The 18836-nt window shown below is 48.0% G+C and overlaps 1 protein-coding gene across 3 annotated transcripts in view; it reads left to right on the top strand.

Annotated features, from left to right (window-relative positions):
* Window positions 1–14639, top strand: part of VWA2 (von Willebrand factor A domain containing 2) — a 75487-nt gene extending 60848 nt beyond the window's left edge. For all 3 annotated transcript variants that reach the window (XM_054035792.1, XM_054035791.1, XM_054035793.1), the window contains exons 12-14: window positions 681–1232; window positions 9210–9332; window positions 11367–14639. In XM_054035792.1, the coding sequence (XP_053891767.1) occupies window positions 681–1232; window positions 9210–9332; window positions 11367–11467 (776 nt within the window). In that variant the 3' untranslated portion in view covers window positions 11468–14639. The remainder of the gene's footprint in view (window positions 1–680; window positions 1233–9209; window positions 9333–11366) is intronic.
* Window positions 14640–18836: the final 4197 nt, after the last annotated feature.

Below are 18836 nucleotides of genomic sequence, written 5' to 3'. Positions count from 1 at the left end.
TCCACACTAACCCCCCACTTTGAACTAAGATACGCAACTTCAGCTACGTTATTCACATAGCTGAAGTCGAACTATCTTAGTTAGAACTTACCGCAGGTCCACACGCGGCAGGCAGGCTCCCCCGTCGACTCCGCGTACTCCTCTCGCCGAGCAGGAATACCGGCGTCGACGGCGAGCACTTCTGGGATTGATTTATCCCGTCTAGACAAGACGCGATAAATCAATCCCAGAAGATCGATTGCTTGCCGCCGGACCCGGAGGTAAGTATAGACGTACCCAAAGTCCCACCTGGGAAAGGTACTCAGGTAGTCACAGCTAAATACGAGGTAGAACAGGTTGATTAGCATAAGTAGTTAACACCTACAGTAAGAGACCATTCAAGGTGAAGGATTTGGCTCAGAGCAGTGTAACAAGTGAAAAGAAACTAGAAATATAATCTAATGCAGTAGTGCTTGTGGTGCTTGTATAGCTGGGGATGATCTTCTCTAGCTGCTCGTTTTGAGGGGGCTGTAAATTCCTGTCATAACGAATTGTAAATTGCAATCTGCCATTCCCCATAATGCTGCAGTTCTTTACCGCTCAGTAGTGATGTGTTTGCCTAAAGCAGGTGGCTCCTTTGCTTTGCTTGGTCAGTAATGACTATATTCTGAAAGGCTTAAACTTTGCTCTCTCCTTTCCAGGCTGCCAGTCCCAGTCCCTGGATCTGGTTTTCGCCTTGGATGCCTCAGCTGGAGTTGGCCGGGAGAACTTTCTGTGGCTGAGGCACTTTGTCAGTAGCAGCTCTCTGCAGTTCAATATCAATCGGGACGTCACCCAGATAGGCCTTGTGGTCTACGGCAGCCGGGCTCGCACCGCGTTCGCCCTGGACGCGCATGTCACCAGCTCAGCTCTCCTGCAGGCCATCAGCCAGGTGCCTTTCCTTGGTGGCTCGGCCTCCACGGGCAGAGCCTTGCTGCACATTCATGATGACGTCATGACAGTTCCAAAAGGGGCGAGGCCTGGGGTGAGCAAGGCCGTGGTGGTGATCACAGATGGGAGCGGCATCGAGGATGCAGTTGTTCCAGCTCAGCAGCTGCGGAGCAACGGCGTGTCGGTGTTTCTTGTCGGGATTGGGGGTGTACGGAGGGACACGCTGCTGAGGATTGCCGGTTCTCCCAACTACCTGATACTCGTTTCGTCTTATGATGATCTGCGCAATTACAAAGACTTTATCATTGAAAGAATATGTGAAGGTGAGATGGCTTTTGGCCTCCCATTCTTAGTTCCTACGGTGTAGCCACTGGCTGCACCCAGAAACCAGCTGTTAGAAGCCTTATAAAACAGACCCACACAAGGATCTCACTGAGCCCCAGTCCATGAGGTATGGTTTGGCTAGTTTGCCAGTGGTGGTTGCCTGTTGTAATCCTACCTGGGTTAAATCAACTTCACTCTGTGTGCTGGAGGCACAAGAGAGTTTAAATCTAGCTTTAAATGTGTAGGATGTCACATACTACATGCATTGCAAGGTATCTTACTGGGGGGTATGAAGAGGGGACGCATTTCAAAGCAGCTGGTGACGAGTTCCTTATGGGTCACGGGGAAGGTTCCGACACCTGATTGTGTGAGTCCTCTACCCCACCAGGCTTTGGCAAGATTTGGATCCAGATCTGAAACTTGTGGCTCAGTCCCATTATTTCCTTCCTGTTGTCCCCTGTCCATTTGCTGCTCACGGCTGACTGGCTTGACCTTGTAGTTACTGGCCACTAACTAACCATGGTAGCTTTAGGTTGAACATTTAGGTGGGGCAACTGTAACTTGCCTTCGTTACAAATGGTTATTAGGGGCACTTTTGCTAGTGCTCTCGGTGTTCTGCTGTTCAGTGAAGTGCTGCTGTCTCAGGGCTCACGTACACACGGCCTGGGGCACTGGAGAAGGGGGAACACATAGAAGGGGCTATTCTATTAAATTAAGAGCCCTCATTTCTAATTTACTGTAATCACCTGTATTCTTCCTGCTTGGACCTGACATGGACAGAAATTTATTTTCCTTTTATTTTTTTTTTCTCCTTATTTTTCTGAATAGGGCAAAATTCCCCAGATAGCCAGTGGTAAAGCCCGAATTGATAACTATGGAATGGTGTCCTCTTATGATCAAAGGAAAGGGGAATAAAGGAATAACATTCAGCCTTCTGGGGTGTTTTTAAAAAGCCATTGCTTTGTATTTTCTTATGAGATGTACAGGTGGGTGTAAAGATAATGACACAGGTGATCTAAAGAGTTAGAGGTGCTTTTATTAAGCAGGAAGAATACAGGTGATTACAGTAAATTAGTTCTAAGAACATACATAGATACTTGATGTTCAGTGCCATACTTTCAACGGGCCCTGGTCATTGGCAGGCGGGATTGAACCTGGGACCTCTGGAGCTAAATGCCTGAGCCTCTACTGCATGAGCTAAAAGCCATACATGGCCCTTAACCTAGGCTGTATAGCAAACTCCTTAATCTCTCTCTCTCTCTCTCTCTAAGTTGTCTCAGTGCCACTAGATGGGACAGAACACCACACCCAGGAGGTGTGTGGGTTTACAGATGCAGCTCCATTGAAATGATTTAGGGCCTGATCCTGCAAGATGCTGAGCAAGTCAATAGTGCTGCTTGCAGGAGCTACTCAGCACTGGGCCCTTCTATGGCATATATTTATACAGGGTGACGCTCAATTTATTTTCTTGCCATTTCGCTGTTTTATAATGAAGCCCTGTTGCCAATACAGGCAAATCCAGTGCTTTGAGATCTGCAGATATATTTATCATCATCTGACTACTCAATGGAAAAATGAGGGTAATTAGGTAGGATGGATGGTCTTGAGTTTAGGGCACTAGATTGGGACTTGAGAGATCTGGGGTCAGTTACCACTTCTACCACAGATGTCCAGTGTTGATCTTGGCAAATGTCCCTCGTCTCCCTGTGCCTTAGTTCCCAGTCTATAAAATGAGAATAATTCTTCCCTGAAGGGATGTTATGGCCATCAATTCTTGAATACTTGGGAAGTGTTCAGTTACTACTGAGATGAGGGCCATATAAGTGCCTAGCCAAAGAGATGGAATAACACTTCTACGCCCAGTAACTGCTTTAAAGGTCAAGCCTTTCGAGAGATGGGAAATGGTTCTATTGGGTAATTCTGTTGCAGGAAGGAATGAACAACCTTTTCAAAGTGCTGTCTTGGCTAAGAGAGATGGCAGATGTGCTAATGCTTTATGAGCAGATAAAGTCGGGATGAAATGGGATTAAACTCCACTTGGAAGGCGGTTAGGCTGAAATGATTATAGATGGTCCGAGAAACATTCTGTAATTGTCTGAAAGCATCCAAGATCAAAAGAGTCCCAGCTGATCCATGTTTCATCTTCAAAGATGCACTTGCCTTTATCCAAGACGGGAGAGAGTGCTTAAAAGCTGGCCCATCAGAAAGTTATCATGTGTGGGCTGCAAAGACATAATAACCAGCTCCTCTTAGAAGGGTCAGTGTATTCTGTTTACGAAGCAGAGTCCTTAGGAATGTATTGCTGGCGTTAAACTGATGTAGGTTAAACGCTAATTAATGCTTAGGGGAAAGAAGGAAAAAGGACTGTCAAATTCTCCCCAGCTTTGTCTGTGGGGGAGAGAAGGGAATGTGATGATGCAGAGAGAAATTTGGGGGCATGGCAGATTGAGGAGGCTCTGATCAACTTTATGGTGAATCACTAGTGTGCTGGGGTAAGTGGGATGGAAGCAGATTGCTGCAAAACAAGGAACCTTTCTCTTCTGTGTGCTGAGTATTTATATTGCTTTCCTGACCGTCAGGGTCAGTTCATTGACTTTGGTGGGAGTTTGCCTAAGTAAAGACCTCAGTGTTTGACCCGGAGTGTAGGTGTCTCATTGGCAGACTGCAGGCCCTAAGATGAAAGGATGCCCCACAAGACAAGTGAGTCATGCTTCCCCCACTGAAGAAATGAAATGGCTTAAGTTCCTAAGAGGAAAATGATGTTTGCTTGAACTGGCTGGTATGTGGTGAAACAATTGGTGCTCAGGGCATGGCTAATTTTCTGTTTGCACATGAGAGCAAACTTCTGGGAATTCCTACAATTAAAATTACATCCCGTGGACTGAGACAACATGAAAACCTTCTCAGTCACAACCTGCAAATTCCTCCCTGCCTAGAGTCTGGGCTGTTTGCACAGCATGTTTCAGTGTGACCATAAAGACCTAGTCAGCTCCCTCTATTCACTCAGTTGCCCTTTAAAGACGAGACTGGGAAAGTCCGTAATTCCTCAGGAATTCTCAACACACCAGAAGAGAGTGGACTTTGACTGGGTATACAGTATGATGTAACCATGTTGGTCCCTGTTAGAAAGACAAGGTGGGTGAGATAACTTTTACCTCACCCATGTGTTAGTCCAATAAAATATATTACCTCACCTACCTTGTCTCTTTGATTGTGGGTGGCAGGGACAGCGCAACCCATTAGGTGACCTAGGGGGTCGCCTAGGGCACTAACATTTGGGGAGTGGCGACCCCGGCGGCCGGATCTTTGGCCGCCCCGGTCGTCGTCGGCATTTTGGGGGCAGGACCTTCCGCTGCCTCTGTTGGGGGTGGCATTTTGGGGGCGGGACCTTACGCCGCCTAGGGCAGCAAAACTGGTGGCGCTTCTGGGCAGAGTACAGGGTGGCCTTAAAGTGCCCCTTCTCCAGAGCTGCTTAACATTAGGGCATACAAAGAGAGAGAGCCACAGGATGACCGTGGGTCAGTGTACGGTGACGTTGCTAGGGCATAGCACTTTACTAGAAACAAAGGAGAATCTTGCCCTCTCTGTGCAGTTTTAATAGCAGTTGATGTGCAGTAGAGAAATATGTATTAAGGGTGAAATTCTCCCATGCTCGGAGAAGGCTGATAGGGTCTGTGTGTGAGGTAAGTTCCACTTAAGCTCTCAGACTTTTGCTTAAGTGTTCACTAGGTCTTGGCTGTAGAAGCGAAGGTGGCAAGAGTCAATGATTACAAAGCGGGAACACCGCGTTTCCTGAAGCTGAATTGCAGCTGTTATTCGCCTGTGCTGTTGTTTGTAGTGCAAGGCTTGGAACGAGGACAATGTTACAGACAAAAATCTATCATTTCAACTTCTACTTAAAGCCAGAGACATGACAGAACAGAACCAGAGGCCATGTGATGATTGCAAAGGCAGGAAAATCATGGGTTCTGATGATAAAAGTATGTGAAAGGTAGGTTGGATCAAAGGCTAGTGTTTTCAATGCACTCTTTGACACCCCTCCCTCCACCCCTGTTCCTTGACCCAGGGCCGGCTCCAGGCACCAGCTTAACAGAGAGGGGCGGCACCTGTGGCAATTCGGGGGTGGCAGGTCCCTCACTCCCTCTAGGAGCGAAGAACCTGCCGCTGAACTGCCGCCGCCGATCGCGGCTTTTTTTTTTTTTCCAATTGCTGCCGCTGATCACGATCGCGGCTTTTTTTTTTTTTTTTTTTTGCTTGGGGCGGCAGAAATTCTGGAGCCGGCCCTGCCTTGACCCCAGCTTGGACAGATGGAGCAGATCAGTGAATTGTTCAGTGTAAAATCTAAATAACGGTCACAGGTCATGGACATTGGTAGTGGAATCCTGATGTTAATCTTCTGCTAAAGGAAGTGCCACTGATGGTTGGCTGGACAGTAGAAATCCACATAGTGTCTGTTTGTAATGCAGACGTTGTCTGGTTATGGATTTGTGTACGGTAACAAATCCTGTCAAGAAACTTCACTGCTGACCGGGCCGTTGAGTGTCCAGTTGGCAGCACCAGCCACTGCGCCGCATGGCTTCCAGGTCGGGAAGCAGCTGGCATGTCTGGCTCCTAGCCTTAGGGCCAGCCAGGGCAGGGGGGGGCCACATGCTGCCCCGCCCGCAGGCGCAGCTCCCATTGGTTGGGTCAGGGCAGGGGAGGAACTAACATGACTCGCGCTCAGCAGACGGCTGTTGAGGGGTTGCGTAGCACACGGCTCTCCTTCTGCTGCCGGCCCTCTGCTCCTCGTGCTCCTTGTGTGGCTGGGCCCCAGCTGTGGTGCAAACCACGGTCTGTCTGTCGCCCCATTGCCGGCACCCAGGAGTTTGAGATGTGTGTATCCCTGTCTCCAAGTGCTGGGAATGGGGTGGAACCCCCATCCCCCTCACTGCATCCCTCCCCGTCCCAACCCCCCACGTCCCCATCCCCCTCACTGCATCCCTCCCTGTCCCAACCCCCCTCATCCCCACCCCCTCACTGCATCCCTCTCTGTCCCAACCTCCCACGTCCCCATCCCCCTCACTGCATCCCTCCCTGTCCCAACCCCTCTCATCCCCACCCCCTCACTGCATTCCTCTCTGTCCCAACCCCTCTCATCCCCACCCCCTCACTGCATTCCTCTCTGTCCCAACCTCCCACATCCCCATTCCCCTCACTGCATCCCTCCCCGTCCCAACCCCCCACGTCCCCATCCCCCTCACTGCATCCCTCCCCGTCCCAACCCCCCTCATCCCCACCCCTTCACTGCATCCCTCTCTGTCCCAACCCCCCACATCCCCACCCCCTCACTGCATCCCCCCATCCCATCCCCTCACATCCCCATCCCCCTCACTGCACCCCTCCCTCCCACACTGCATCCCTCTCCATCCCACCCCCCCATCTCCCCTCACTGCATCCCTCCCCGTCCCACCCCCTGCACTCCTATCCCCCCTCACTGCATTCCTCTCTGTCCCAACCTCCCACATCCCCATCCCCCTCACTGCATTCCTCTCTGTCCCAACCTCCCACATCCCCATCCCCCTCACTGCATCCCTCCCCGTCCCAACCTCCCACATCCCCATCCCCCTCACTGCATCCCTCCCCGTCCCAACCCCCCTCATCCCCACCCCCTCACTGCATCCCTCCCCGTCCCAACCCCCCTCATCCCCACCCCTTCACTGCATCCCTCTCTGTCCCAACCCCCCTCATCCCCATCCCCCTCACTGCATCCCTCTCTGTCCCAACCCCCCACATCCCCATCCCTCTCACTGCATCCCTCCCCCCACACTGCATCCCTCTCCGTCCCAACCCCCCACATCCCCATCCCCCTCACTGCACCCCTCCCCCCCACACTGCATCCCTCTCCGTCCCCCCATCCCCCTCACTACATCCCTCCCCGTCCCACCCCCTGCACTCCCATCCCCCCTCACTGCATCCCTCTCCATCCCAACCCCCCCCGCGCCCCATCCCACCCTCACTGCATCCCTCCCATCCCCCTCACTGCATCCCTCTCTGTCCCCATCCCCCCTCACTGCATCCCTCCCTGTCCCACCCCCTGCACTCCCATCCCACTCACTGCACCCCACCCCATTCCCCTATCATTGCATCCCTCACCACCCCAACTCCCCGCATCCCCATCCCCCTCACTGCATCCCTCTCCTGTCCCATACCTACCCATCCCAGCCCTGTACCCCTTACAGCGCTCTCCCACCCATCCTTTCCACCTCCCAGAGCTGCCATCCCCATGTCCCTCACCCCCATAGCTCTGCACCCCATTCACCTCCATACACTGCTGCACTCCCATTATGTCTGTATACACCCCTGTGCTCCCCACATCCTCATGCATCTGTAGCCTTCTGCATCCCCATTCACCCCACATACCCCCCAGCCCGTCCTCTCTCCTTTACTGCCCCCTCTCACCCCCATGCTGCTCTTGTCCTTGGCCTCTTTCCCTTCCTCATCCTCTCTCCTCCACTCCCCCGCATCTTTTCCCCTCCAGCCCTTCCTCCTCACTTCCCAGCTGGGTGATTTAGGAAGCTCCTGGAAAAGTGTATGAAAAAGTCTCTCTCTGTAGGCAAGTCCATGCTTTGTATGTGTGTAAGAGACTGTCTCTCTTTGTGTAGGGAGGTGCGTGTATTGCCGTATGTGTGTATACCTGTGCGACTAAAATTTGCAGCCTAACTTTGACTTTTATTCCTTTTGCTGGCTTGTGCACAAAAAAATTGATGACATAAAATCTGTGTGTATTCATTTCATAGCAAGTTTTTAAAAGAGAAGGGAACTCTAAAAGAAATGTGTCATTTCTTAAAAAGTGAATGTTGTTGGCTAGTATTTGCAGAAGAGCCGATGGATGATACATTTCTCCCCACCTTTGTCTAGCTACATTATAAATTCTTTGTTGCAGACTCTCTCTTTTTATGTGTATGTACGGCACGTACCACCCTGGAGCCCTGATCTTAGTTGGGGTCTCTAGGCACTAAACAACAATTGTAATAATAAATAATGTGGAAGTATATGTGTTAAAAGCAACAAAGGGTCCTGTGGACCCTTATAGACTAACAGACGTATTGGAGCATAAGCTTTCATGGGTGAATACCCACTTCGTCAGACGCCTAACAGACGTATTGGAGCATAAGGTTTTGTGGGTGAATACCCACTTCGTCAGACGTCTTGCATGACGAAGTGGGTATTCACCCACGAAAGCTTATGCTCCAATACATCTGTTATTCGATAAGGTGCCACAGGACTCTTTGTTGCTTTTTACAGATCCAGACTGACACGGCTACCCCTCTGATATGTATGTTAGTGCATGCTAGATGTGTGCACATGAATACATGGGGGTATCTGCATGTAGGTGTGGGAGTCCGTTTCTACACGGGACAGGTGTGCATTTCAGTGGTTGTGCTCTATGGATTTGTATTTGGGCTTCAGGAGTGGGCCTTTAATGGACCCATTGCAGCTGTGATAATGTGTGGTTCTAATTCCACACATAAAATTGCAATATAGGCATTTATGAAATAAAAATGTATTTATTGGTCTATCATTTCCACAACTTGCCACCATTGACCAATGTGAACTGTGGTCCACTTTCTCATAGATGGAACAGAATTGTTGCACCAAGGTTGCATTATACATAGGGTGACCATCTGTCCCGTTTTTGGGGATTTTTTCTTATATAGGCGCCTATTACCCCCCACACTCTGTCCTATTTTTTCACAGTTGCTGTCTGGTAACCCTAATTATACAAAACATTTATATGGCTAATGTGACATGAACAACTCAGGTTTTGTACTTGTCAAGAGCAATATCTGACAAGTTATTAAGAAAATAGAGCTAAGGGTGGAGCAGATTCTTAGTTTCCCTCTTGGATTGCCCATTAGGGGGGAGGGATAGCTCAGTGGTTTGAGCATTGGCCTGCTAAACCCAGGATTGTGAGTTTGTGTTTTTCTCTGTTACAGAGGCTAAACGCCCGGTGAACCTGTGCAAACCTAACCCGTGCCTGAATGAGGGCGTGTGTGTTCTCAGGAATGGAAGCTACCGGTGTGAATGCCAAGGCTGGGAAGGACCGCACTGTGAAAGCAGTAAGGCTCGCTGAACAGTAACCAGTCAGGGAATTTCAGACAGCAGTGCAGGTTGAGGCTTGCACATTTTCAGAGGGTTAAGAGCTCAAGGGTAGGGCAAGAGCATCCGCTCTATGGTCAGGAGCAGTGGTTCTCAACTGGTGGCCCGCAGGTCGCTTGTGGCCCAATCAGCACAGAGCTGCGGCCCAAGTGACATCCTCAGGGCCCTAGAGGTAGTATTGGATGTGGCCCACATAACACAATGCTAAATAGGTTGAGAACCACTTGCAGGAGCAACGATTCCCGCTCCTTTCATGACAGAACCCCCTCCCCCCCGCAATGGATTGCCCTGTAGGGAGGGGGTTCTTGCGGCTTCAGCCCTACAGGAGGTGCCTGTCTGGGCTCAGGGCTTCAGCCCCACCCCTGCTGAAGCCCTGAGCCCTAGCAGGTTCACCCGGTGGGGGTTGAAGCCCCGAGACCCCCTCTCCCTGCTGGGCAGAAGCCAGAGGTGACACACGAGGGGGAGGGAAAGAGCACGTAGGGTCACATGCTACCCCCCTAGATTTTTGCCAGGATTTGATGGCCCCACTCAGTCACATAGTGCCACTGGGGCCCCCTCCCTGCACGGCAGCTGCTGGAGCTGGCAAGCTGGGAGTTGCAGTCGTGGGGAGAGGCAGCGGCAAACAGCTGGGAGCCGTAGGGAGGACCACTCACGCTCCCTCCTTAACCTGACAGAGGGGCATGACTCAACTTGGGGAGAGTGAACCTTTAAACTGTGACTCCCCCCCACTCTCATCAGGCACCAGTCGCCTCTGGCAGAAGCCCCACCACCCCACTGCAAGGCAGAAGCCCCAAACTCGGGTAGGCAGAGAATGGGGATGAGGGGGGTGGCTCTGTGAGCTGCGCTTTAACTGCATCTGGCTCACAAGCTGCAGTTTGGCCGCCCCTGCTCTAGCCGCCTGTGGGGGTCTCCTTGCCCCGTCATGGCACAAGTGACTCTCTCTGTCTTTCCACTATCTGCCTTTCCTTCAGTTCACGTGGGGCCGTGGTGGTGATGGCAGCGGTTGGGTTTTTTCCCTTCTCAACTCATCCAGAGGCTCCACCTACAACTTGGGAGAGGGGCGAATGGTGGGTGGCGTCCTCTGGCAGCTCCGTGGGGCTCATGTGGCCCTCAATTCCGCTCTGAGAAGAGCAGCTGGGGCTGGTGGGGTTGTACCCGGGTCCACCCACTGCACCCCCACCTGCATTAGGGGGAAGCAGACCTCTTTCAAGGAGCTGTGTGCTGCTTTACCCAGGGCTATGGGAGCCTGTTTGCTGTGACTCTGAAACTTTTCCTACCCTCCCTCTTCTCTGCCCCATGCCCCCTCCCCATAGACGAATCTGGCAGCGCACTAAGAGGGGTCCACCTCTCATGTGGGGAAGCGGTGGGTTTGAAGCTAACTCTAGGATCATTTTGGAGGGGATCACCTCCGCTAGCATTAGACGGGAGGTGGTTAGTGCTTTGGAAAGCAGAGACTCGGACCATTAGTCTTTTGCTAATGTGTAGATGCAGTTTTTACACAGAGTTTCTAGTCTGAAGCAGGGTCCACAGGAGCTGCTACTGCCCTCAAGCTTTAACCCTATATTGTGTGGAGTCATTGGTTCTCAATATTTGCCACACCATGAGCCTCTTTCCCCTGCCAGGACCCTAATCCCAGGTTCTACCTGTGGCCTCCTTCCATTTAGCAATATGGAAAGGAGAGGGTGGTTAACAACCTGCTCACAACTGTTCATTTCCCCAAACCTTGGAGGTCAAGTCCTCAGGATGAAAACCTCGGTATGAAACGTTTTGCTCAAGCTCACACACTTTGGCAGAGCCAGGAATAGAATCCAGAATCCCGACTCTCACCCCACAATAGCTGACCTCATGCAGGCTGCCACCACCATAGTATGTGCCTCTTGCAATTGCATCTGCTATTGTCTGAAATGGACTTTATCCGTACAAAGAATTGAGTATTCATTTTGTAATAGGCAACATTCGTCTTTCTTGACATTTATTTATTTTTATTGTAACAGGAATTTTAAGGGGTGATTCTTCAAGATCGCCGGTCCCTCCCACAAACTTTCACATCCAACGAAATCCGAATGGTTTGCAGCAGTTTAACAGAGCTCTCTGACATGCAAAAAGGCGCACTCAGTCGGGACGCTGAGTTGGGCAGTTTCACTGTGCAGTTCTCCCTTTGCTAATGTTTGCTTGCAGTCATTAATATACAAGAAGATCTGGCAAGCAGCCACCAGGTATTTCAATGAACGATTTAATCTGGCACAGAGACTGAAATAATGTCTCTCCAAGTTCACACAGGACACCAGCTGGGCTTATCAGTAGTCAATATATTTTTTCTTTTGTAATAAGTAAATATTTTCTGTGTTTCAATATTTATTATTGACCATTTTGCAACTACAAGATTTTGGTGTGTTTCACGGACGTTGTTTGAAAGATCTGTGAGTTGGCAGCAGACTGTTAGGTAAGGCTGGGGTTCAAGCAGAAAGGGGTTTGCCTAAATAATGTATCTGTAAAGGGAGCTATATAAAGTGCACATTTTTAACAGCGAGAGTAATTAACCATTTAAAACAACTGAGCAACGGATGTGGAGGATTCTCTATCACTTGAAATCCGTAAATCAAGACTGGATGTCTTTCTAAAAGAGATGCTCTAGCTCAACCAGAAATTACGATCTAGATGGCAAAAATAGGGAGTGAAATTTTATGTCCTGTGTTCTAGAGGTCAGATGAGGGTCCCTTTGGGGCTTAAAATCTATGACTCTATAAACTATGGCTATGGGTGCAAACAAAGAGCCAGGTCCTCCGCTCCAGTAAATCAGTTCAGGGGGAGGGATAGCTCAGTGGTTTGAGCATTGGCCTGCTAAACCCAGGGTTGTGAGTTCAGCCCTTGAGGGGGCCACTTAGGGATCTGGGGCAAAATCAGTACTTGGTCCTGCTAGTGAAGGCAGGGGGCTGGACTCAATGACCTTTCGGGGTCCCTTCCAGTTCTAGGAGATAGGTCTGGCTGTAACTTACATACACTATTTACCAGCCCCAGTTAAATATTCCTACGGTTGAAGTCACTAGAATGAATTATTGGATAAACACAGGAAGACAAACGAAAGTGAGAGCTAGTTATGGGCTTTGTTATGCTTCACTGATTTCTCGATGCCAAATGCAGTGATGTTCCCTGGCTTAGCTCTTTTCTTTGTTTGTGTTCGTTTCTGAGTGATGTAATATGGTTTGGCTTAATGGGCATTTTTATTAGCTGCATTTTTTTGGTTTTGTTAGGAGGGGCCTTAACGTGAAACAACTCTAAAATGGAGCTGCGGCAGTTAATACGTACGTTGCTATATTTACTAGATGAGCTTGGCTATTTTAGTCCTAGAGATCAGTTTACTACGTAAATCTAATGGTAGACGATGGCTGAAAAATGACTTGTTTAAAACCTAGAGATGAGGAGCCCAAACACAGTGCGGAGGACAAATTCTGAGCGAAGGATTGCTTTGGATCTGGTGTGCTAACCCGCTGAGTCTACTGGATTTTTTTTTATGTAAACGATGCCATTTGAGGCCTGATCCTGCATGCTTTATTCATGCAAAACTGTCACTAGGACAGCTGGGGTTTTGTCTGAGTCACCTATGCTACAAATACAGCCTTGGAAGGGTTCCATAACTGGTTACAAACGGGGTTCCAATCGGTTGTATGTACTGCACCGTACTATGTTTTGTAACCTGGCTGCTGTGTTGGCTTCAACAATGGCTTCGGTCTCCATCAGCTCCCTTTTGCAAACTCTGTTTGCCCCTCTTCTTGTACCCTCGCTTATCCCGCCTCCTTTCTCTGCTGCTTTCCTCCAGGCCAAACCCAGGCTCCTTTCTGAGTGCTGTGAACGCTCATTCCATGGCTTTATCAGGAAGCTCTATCCTCCCTTTCAAGTCGTTGGGGGAGGTCCCTGACAAACTGGCCCCCTCGAAATGCCGAAACCACAGGCTAGGAACCTAAATAGGCAGCACTTCTGGCTCCCTGAGTGGTCTTATGCTGATCGCTCTTCACCCAGCGGGCTAGCAGTCGTGGCAGCTTTATATGAGGCAGGAGAGGCTGGGCCATGATTTTGATGGGAGCTGCAGATGCACCTCCAAAGACCGGAATCTGGCCCCATGCCAGTACCTTTCAGAGGGTGTCGCTCAATGAATCACGAGATCAATTCACTTATGAAGCTATTAGACTTACACAATTGCTCTCCTGGGGTTATTTAACTACTATATTATGTTGTTCTTAACTACTTTCCTCATGCAGTCCATCACCTTGGAGAGATTGAAAGCAGAAACTCCAATTCTGCTGTGGGCATAGCAGAGCCAGAAAGATTAACTGCAACTGTCAGTGTTCCGGGTAATAACATCTATTGTTCCAAAGAGAAGAAAACCCCCTTCATCCAAGTGACTTGGCCCCATGTTTTACTAGTAACACAGATGTAACAAAAGACACACACATTATTTCTAAAGGACAATGGTCTAAACCACGTATGGAGATTAATGCTAGCCCTGAAACAGCAGCTATTTTATATCTTATGCTGGAAAAAATAAAGGAGAACTTCCACTTTGTTTCTGCTCAGCCTTCAGTAGATCAGCCTTCGGCTTCTGCGCCTGAGGCAAGCAGCAATAGAAGCATAACTGACGTTTGAAGCAGAAAGGGGCGCTAACCCTTCTCCTTTATTTATGTCTGGCATGGTTGCCCCTTTGGTGTTGCTGTTTCTGTGAAAGTGTCAGGGTTCTGTTCTGGAAAGAATGGGCTACATCAGTGTCACAGCTACAATCCAAAGACACGCTTTGTATTTTACGCTGTGGAAACGTCTGGGGAGCTGGTTCCACTTCCATCTAAATTCCGCTCTGAAGTTATTCTCCGTCATCTTGTGCTCCCTGCATTGTTTGTGGTGTTAGGGAGACTTACCCCTTCCTGCCCTGCTTCACTGTAATATTTACAACATTCTGGCATTTTCTGTTGTGTATTTTGTCTAACAGGTGCACTGGTTAAACTCTCCGCTTCACTTTCACTGTCTTTTGGCAGCTTGCCTTTAACACAGAGTTGGCTCTTCCTCCTTTAGCTTTTGTACAGCATACGACTTGAGTAACTGTAATGTGCTTTCTTAGCAGTATAAAGGTATTTACAATATTTTCTACATATGTATGTTGCATACAGAGATTTGTATAGATCTAATGAACCCTTAGGCTTCATTATGCACCTATGTTGTACGATTGTAGCCTTGCTGTATAGATATACTTTTATTTTAATACACTGCTAATATGAGCATTTCTGAAGCACATATGTTTTACTGGGATACGGCTGAGTGTGGGGAAGAGGCCTGGCAAAACCAGGGATTTTTCCCCCATGAATTTGCTTCATTTAAAATATGGATGGGCAAACTGGTCTGGATAAAACCACAGACTAAGCTCCTTGGTGCAGGAACCAGTTGTTGTTATTGTAGATACACACAGTGTCTAGTGGAATAGAGCTCGGGTCTCTGATTGGGGCCCCTAGGTGCTGTCACAGTACAGAGATTGGTGATATGCAAGATGGTGGGTGTTTGAATGAGCTTTTCAAAGGTGCTATGAGGAGTTAGTTGCCCGTGCATGAGGGGGCCCAGTTAAGGTTGCACAGGCAATCTGAATTCTGGCATTTCCTAACTTTTGAGTGCTTGGCTTTTGGTTCCTTAAAAATGTTTGGTTTTTTTATGTTGTCATTTTGAAGTGTAATATGTATAGAATACAGCATAAAATTAACAGCCCTGGAGAAGTATGAAAATGGCGTGTTTTACACCTCGTTAGCTTTCTTGGTTGGTGGAAGATGACATTCCTAGCCAGCTAAGAGTGCAACACGACTTCAGGAAAGTGTTGGGAAAATCAGGCCAATCATGGAGCTAAAGGCAGTGTGGCCTAGTGGATAGAGCACTTGGGAGACCTGGGTTCTATTCCTGGCTTTGCCACGGGCCAGCTGGATGACCTGGAGCCAGTATCCTCCCCTCTCCATGCCTCTTTAAAATGGGGACAATGAGCTAGACCTCGTTTGTAAAGTGTTTTGAGATCTACTGATGGAAAATGCTCTGTCCGTAGTGAACAAATCATAACTCAGTGGGTCAAATTCATCCCTGGTCTAAGTCCAGTGAAACCCCCAGTTGGCTTATTTTATTGGTTCCCTCCTCTCCAGAAGAGCTGTCTGATAATAGGAAAACCACAGAAATATAGAAATACTGTAGGGCCTGGTTCTCAGAGATGCTGAGCACCCACCAGTCCAAGTGAAGTCAATGGGAGCTGCAGAGCTCAGCTCAGCTGAAAACTGGGCCTGTCCTTCCTACGAATCCGCAGTGGAGCAAGTAGAATTTGACAGAACTCCTATTAGACTGGACAAAAAATTGTAATTCAGACAAGGACTCCCCTCTGCAATATAGTAACCATAGTGGGCCAAATATGCCTGTAGTTGCACATCCCATTTACTTTGTTTGCCTGTTGTAAATGAAGGAGGAATTTGGCTCATAGTATGACGTGCATTAAAAAAGGGACTGAACTGCTGTGATCGTTTTCACATACAGGATCCCAGATACATTAGGCCACAGACACATCCGCATGCTAGGCCTGGCCCTGTAAACATTTACTACCTGGCATTGTGCTTTGAAGTCAAGGAGACTCGTGATGTCTCAGCTGGCTACCTTTGCAGAATCAGACTTGAAGGTCCCTGCAGTCTGCTGCACTTGCAGAGGACAGTGTATCAATCAGTATATATCTGAATGAATGTGGCTGGCCAATGGGAGCGGGCAGACCTGTTGGCTTATTTGACCTGCTGTAGACAGGCAAAAGAGAAACCCAGGTGGTCATGGCGGAGTTAAAGGAACCAATGTTCTACCAAATGAACAGCCGTAAATAAAAACTGTCTTACTGTATAGATCCTGACATGATGCAGATGTGAATAACGATAGTTTTTAGCACCAGAGAAAGCACTTGTGGGGTCTGGGCTAAAAAAAGTTACTTTGTTTAGGGGGAAAAATAAAACCAACTTAAAGCTTGAAAGGTATCAGTGCATCAAGGCTGCTTTTTAACTTCCTGGTCTCTCTATCTCAGTTCGAAAAACAAAAATGGCCCTGCACAATGCACAGACTGGCAATTTTTAGTTAAAAAGTGGAGGTGGCTTGGCACTTACACATGGTCCTTTTTTAAATTCACTCCTGGAGCCTGGTTTAAAGTTCAACAGAAATCCTTAATGAGAAAGTATTTGATGGGAAGTTCAGATCCTAAAGATTGGGAGATTGCTCGGACCTTGCACAGTTACCAAGCAGGGGACGGGGAGGAAGTTTAGCAAAATTGGTGGTAAAGTAAAATCGGTTGGGGTGAAAAACAAAAGCTTTTTCTAGAGAGGAAAATGCCAATTTTTCACTGGGAGTAATTGGAAGTTTGGAAACTAACTAATGGGAAACAGGAATGATTCTCTCACCATAGGATGTTGGATGATCCCTACAGATGGTCATATGTTGTCATCAGTGGGAGAGCCTGGTCTCATGTCATAACTTGGGAAGTGAATGCAATACATTTCATCCTCTTTAGCTTTATTTCCCCGGACCCTCCTTTTAAAACAAGTAAAATCTTGCCCTTCTGTAACTACTGAATCTGAGATAGTGTTTTCACTTTTAGTGCTAGGCGCTTCTGTCTTTAACACCCCCACCGCTTCCTCAGAAGACCTGAAAACTAACAGTTTCCTAGTCTTTTTCTTTGGTTTGATGGTTGCTTTCCTCTCAGAAGGTGTCTGGCCTTTGCAGTGAGATAGGTGTGTTGTTGTGACCTGTAACTGGCATGAGACGTTCGAAGACCTCGTTGAGATGAGTTGTTAACCCGGAAAAGTCACAAATACTGGGCCAATGCCTGCTGATGCCTTAATCAGACTTCACTGGGAATTTTTGCTTGTGTGAAGACAGGAGGCTTTGTCCCATACAATGTAGGTAGCTTGTTTAAACTAAGCCTTAAACAATATGCATGAATAAAGTGGAGCAATTTGGTTCTTGTCCCAAACAATGTCCATAAATATTTGAGCCAAGTTTTTCTAAAATGGAAGCTTAGATCCTAAGATCCATATATAGGCATCCAAGTAAGTGGCCAGATTTTCAAAAATGCTGAGCAGACAGCTGCTCTGATTTGTTTATGTCGGACTGCGAGATGCCTCAGCCATCAGTGAAGGATTGTCCAGTGCCTTCGAAGCAAGAAATCTGTTAAGAAAAACTCCGGGGTTATAGGAATCGATTTTTTTCCAGAACAAGTCCCGTTTGTGCTTCTGTCATATTATACAGCCTTATCCAGCCCCATTGACTTCAGTGGATATTGGATCAGTGTCTCGATGTGCAAAGATACAGAGATGATTGACAAACAGATGTATAAACACTACATATGCATGCTGTTGCAAGCTCTTCGGGGCCAGGACTATCTTTTACTATGTATTTGTACAGCATCAGAGGCCTGTTAGCTGTCTTTAGGCACCACTGTAATAATGATCCTGTATTAAATTCTGTGTATGGGATTTTCAGATGCACTCAGCAGTGGCCAGCCTCTGCACATACTGAATTCTGTGGAAACTTTGCCACAGCCTATAATGGGAGCTGAATCACACCAGCACTGAGCACTTTTGAAAATCCTACATGTAGTTTCTGTAGAATGCTATAAAATTCCCAGAGAACTTTTCTGTGAGGAGCAGGGTTAACAATTTTTGTATTTTATCAATATGTGTGTGTCATTTTCACAGGAAATGAGACTTTTGTACTAGATGCCTAGATGTATTGAAGTTCACTGTAGTTTCTTTGATGGACAGCCCACACACGAATGCTGAGTTGTGTATACGTTAAAACTCCAGTAGACGCTAGTAAATAACCAAGTTATTAGTGATAGAGAGATACATCTACTTAGGCATTAACTCAATAAACTCTGATTCCTTCAGAAAAATATTTCCGTGAGCTAAGCACATCAAATCTCTGCCAATCTGATGCAATTTAGGACTCTTGAAGAGGCCAGCCTGTGGGCCCAATCCTGCAAACGCTTACTCAACTGAGTAGTGCTTACGGGACGGCGTGTATTGGCATAATTGGAACAAAGTCTTCTGAGAGAGCACCGTGCTGCTCATGTGAGGAACACCTTGAAGGATCCAGCCCTGTGACTGGATTCTTGGCTGCATTCTTTGTTACCAGAATGATTCATGATGTGCCGTTTGTCTCTTAGTGTCTTTGTACCAGGGACGATTAATCGGACCTTTAACACCAGGTAGAGGAGAAATGGTCTATACAAGATAAGAATCACTTAGGAAAGCCAAATGCAACTGCTCCTCCCATTTACATTCCATAAATGATGTATGGACAGAAACTATTCCTTCTCTTTGGGCTATCCCTGTCGATGGACTTGTTAATTTGTATTGATATGGGCCTTTCTACGGAGAGTCTCTCAAAGCACTTTACAACCATGACCTAGCATGTCTGAGAGA

Source organism: Malaclemys terrapin, chromosome 7, assembly GCF_027887155.1.
Source record: "Malaclemys terrapin pileata isolate rMalTer1 chromosome 7, rMalTer1.hap1, whole genome shotgun sequence".
NCBI classification, from domain to species: Eukaryota; Metazoa; Chordata; order Testudines; family Emydidae; genus Malaclemys; species Malaclemys terrapin.
Note: the sequence above shows the minus strand (reverse complement) of the source record. Positions and strands in the feature narration are given on the sequence as shown.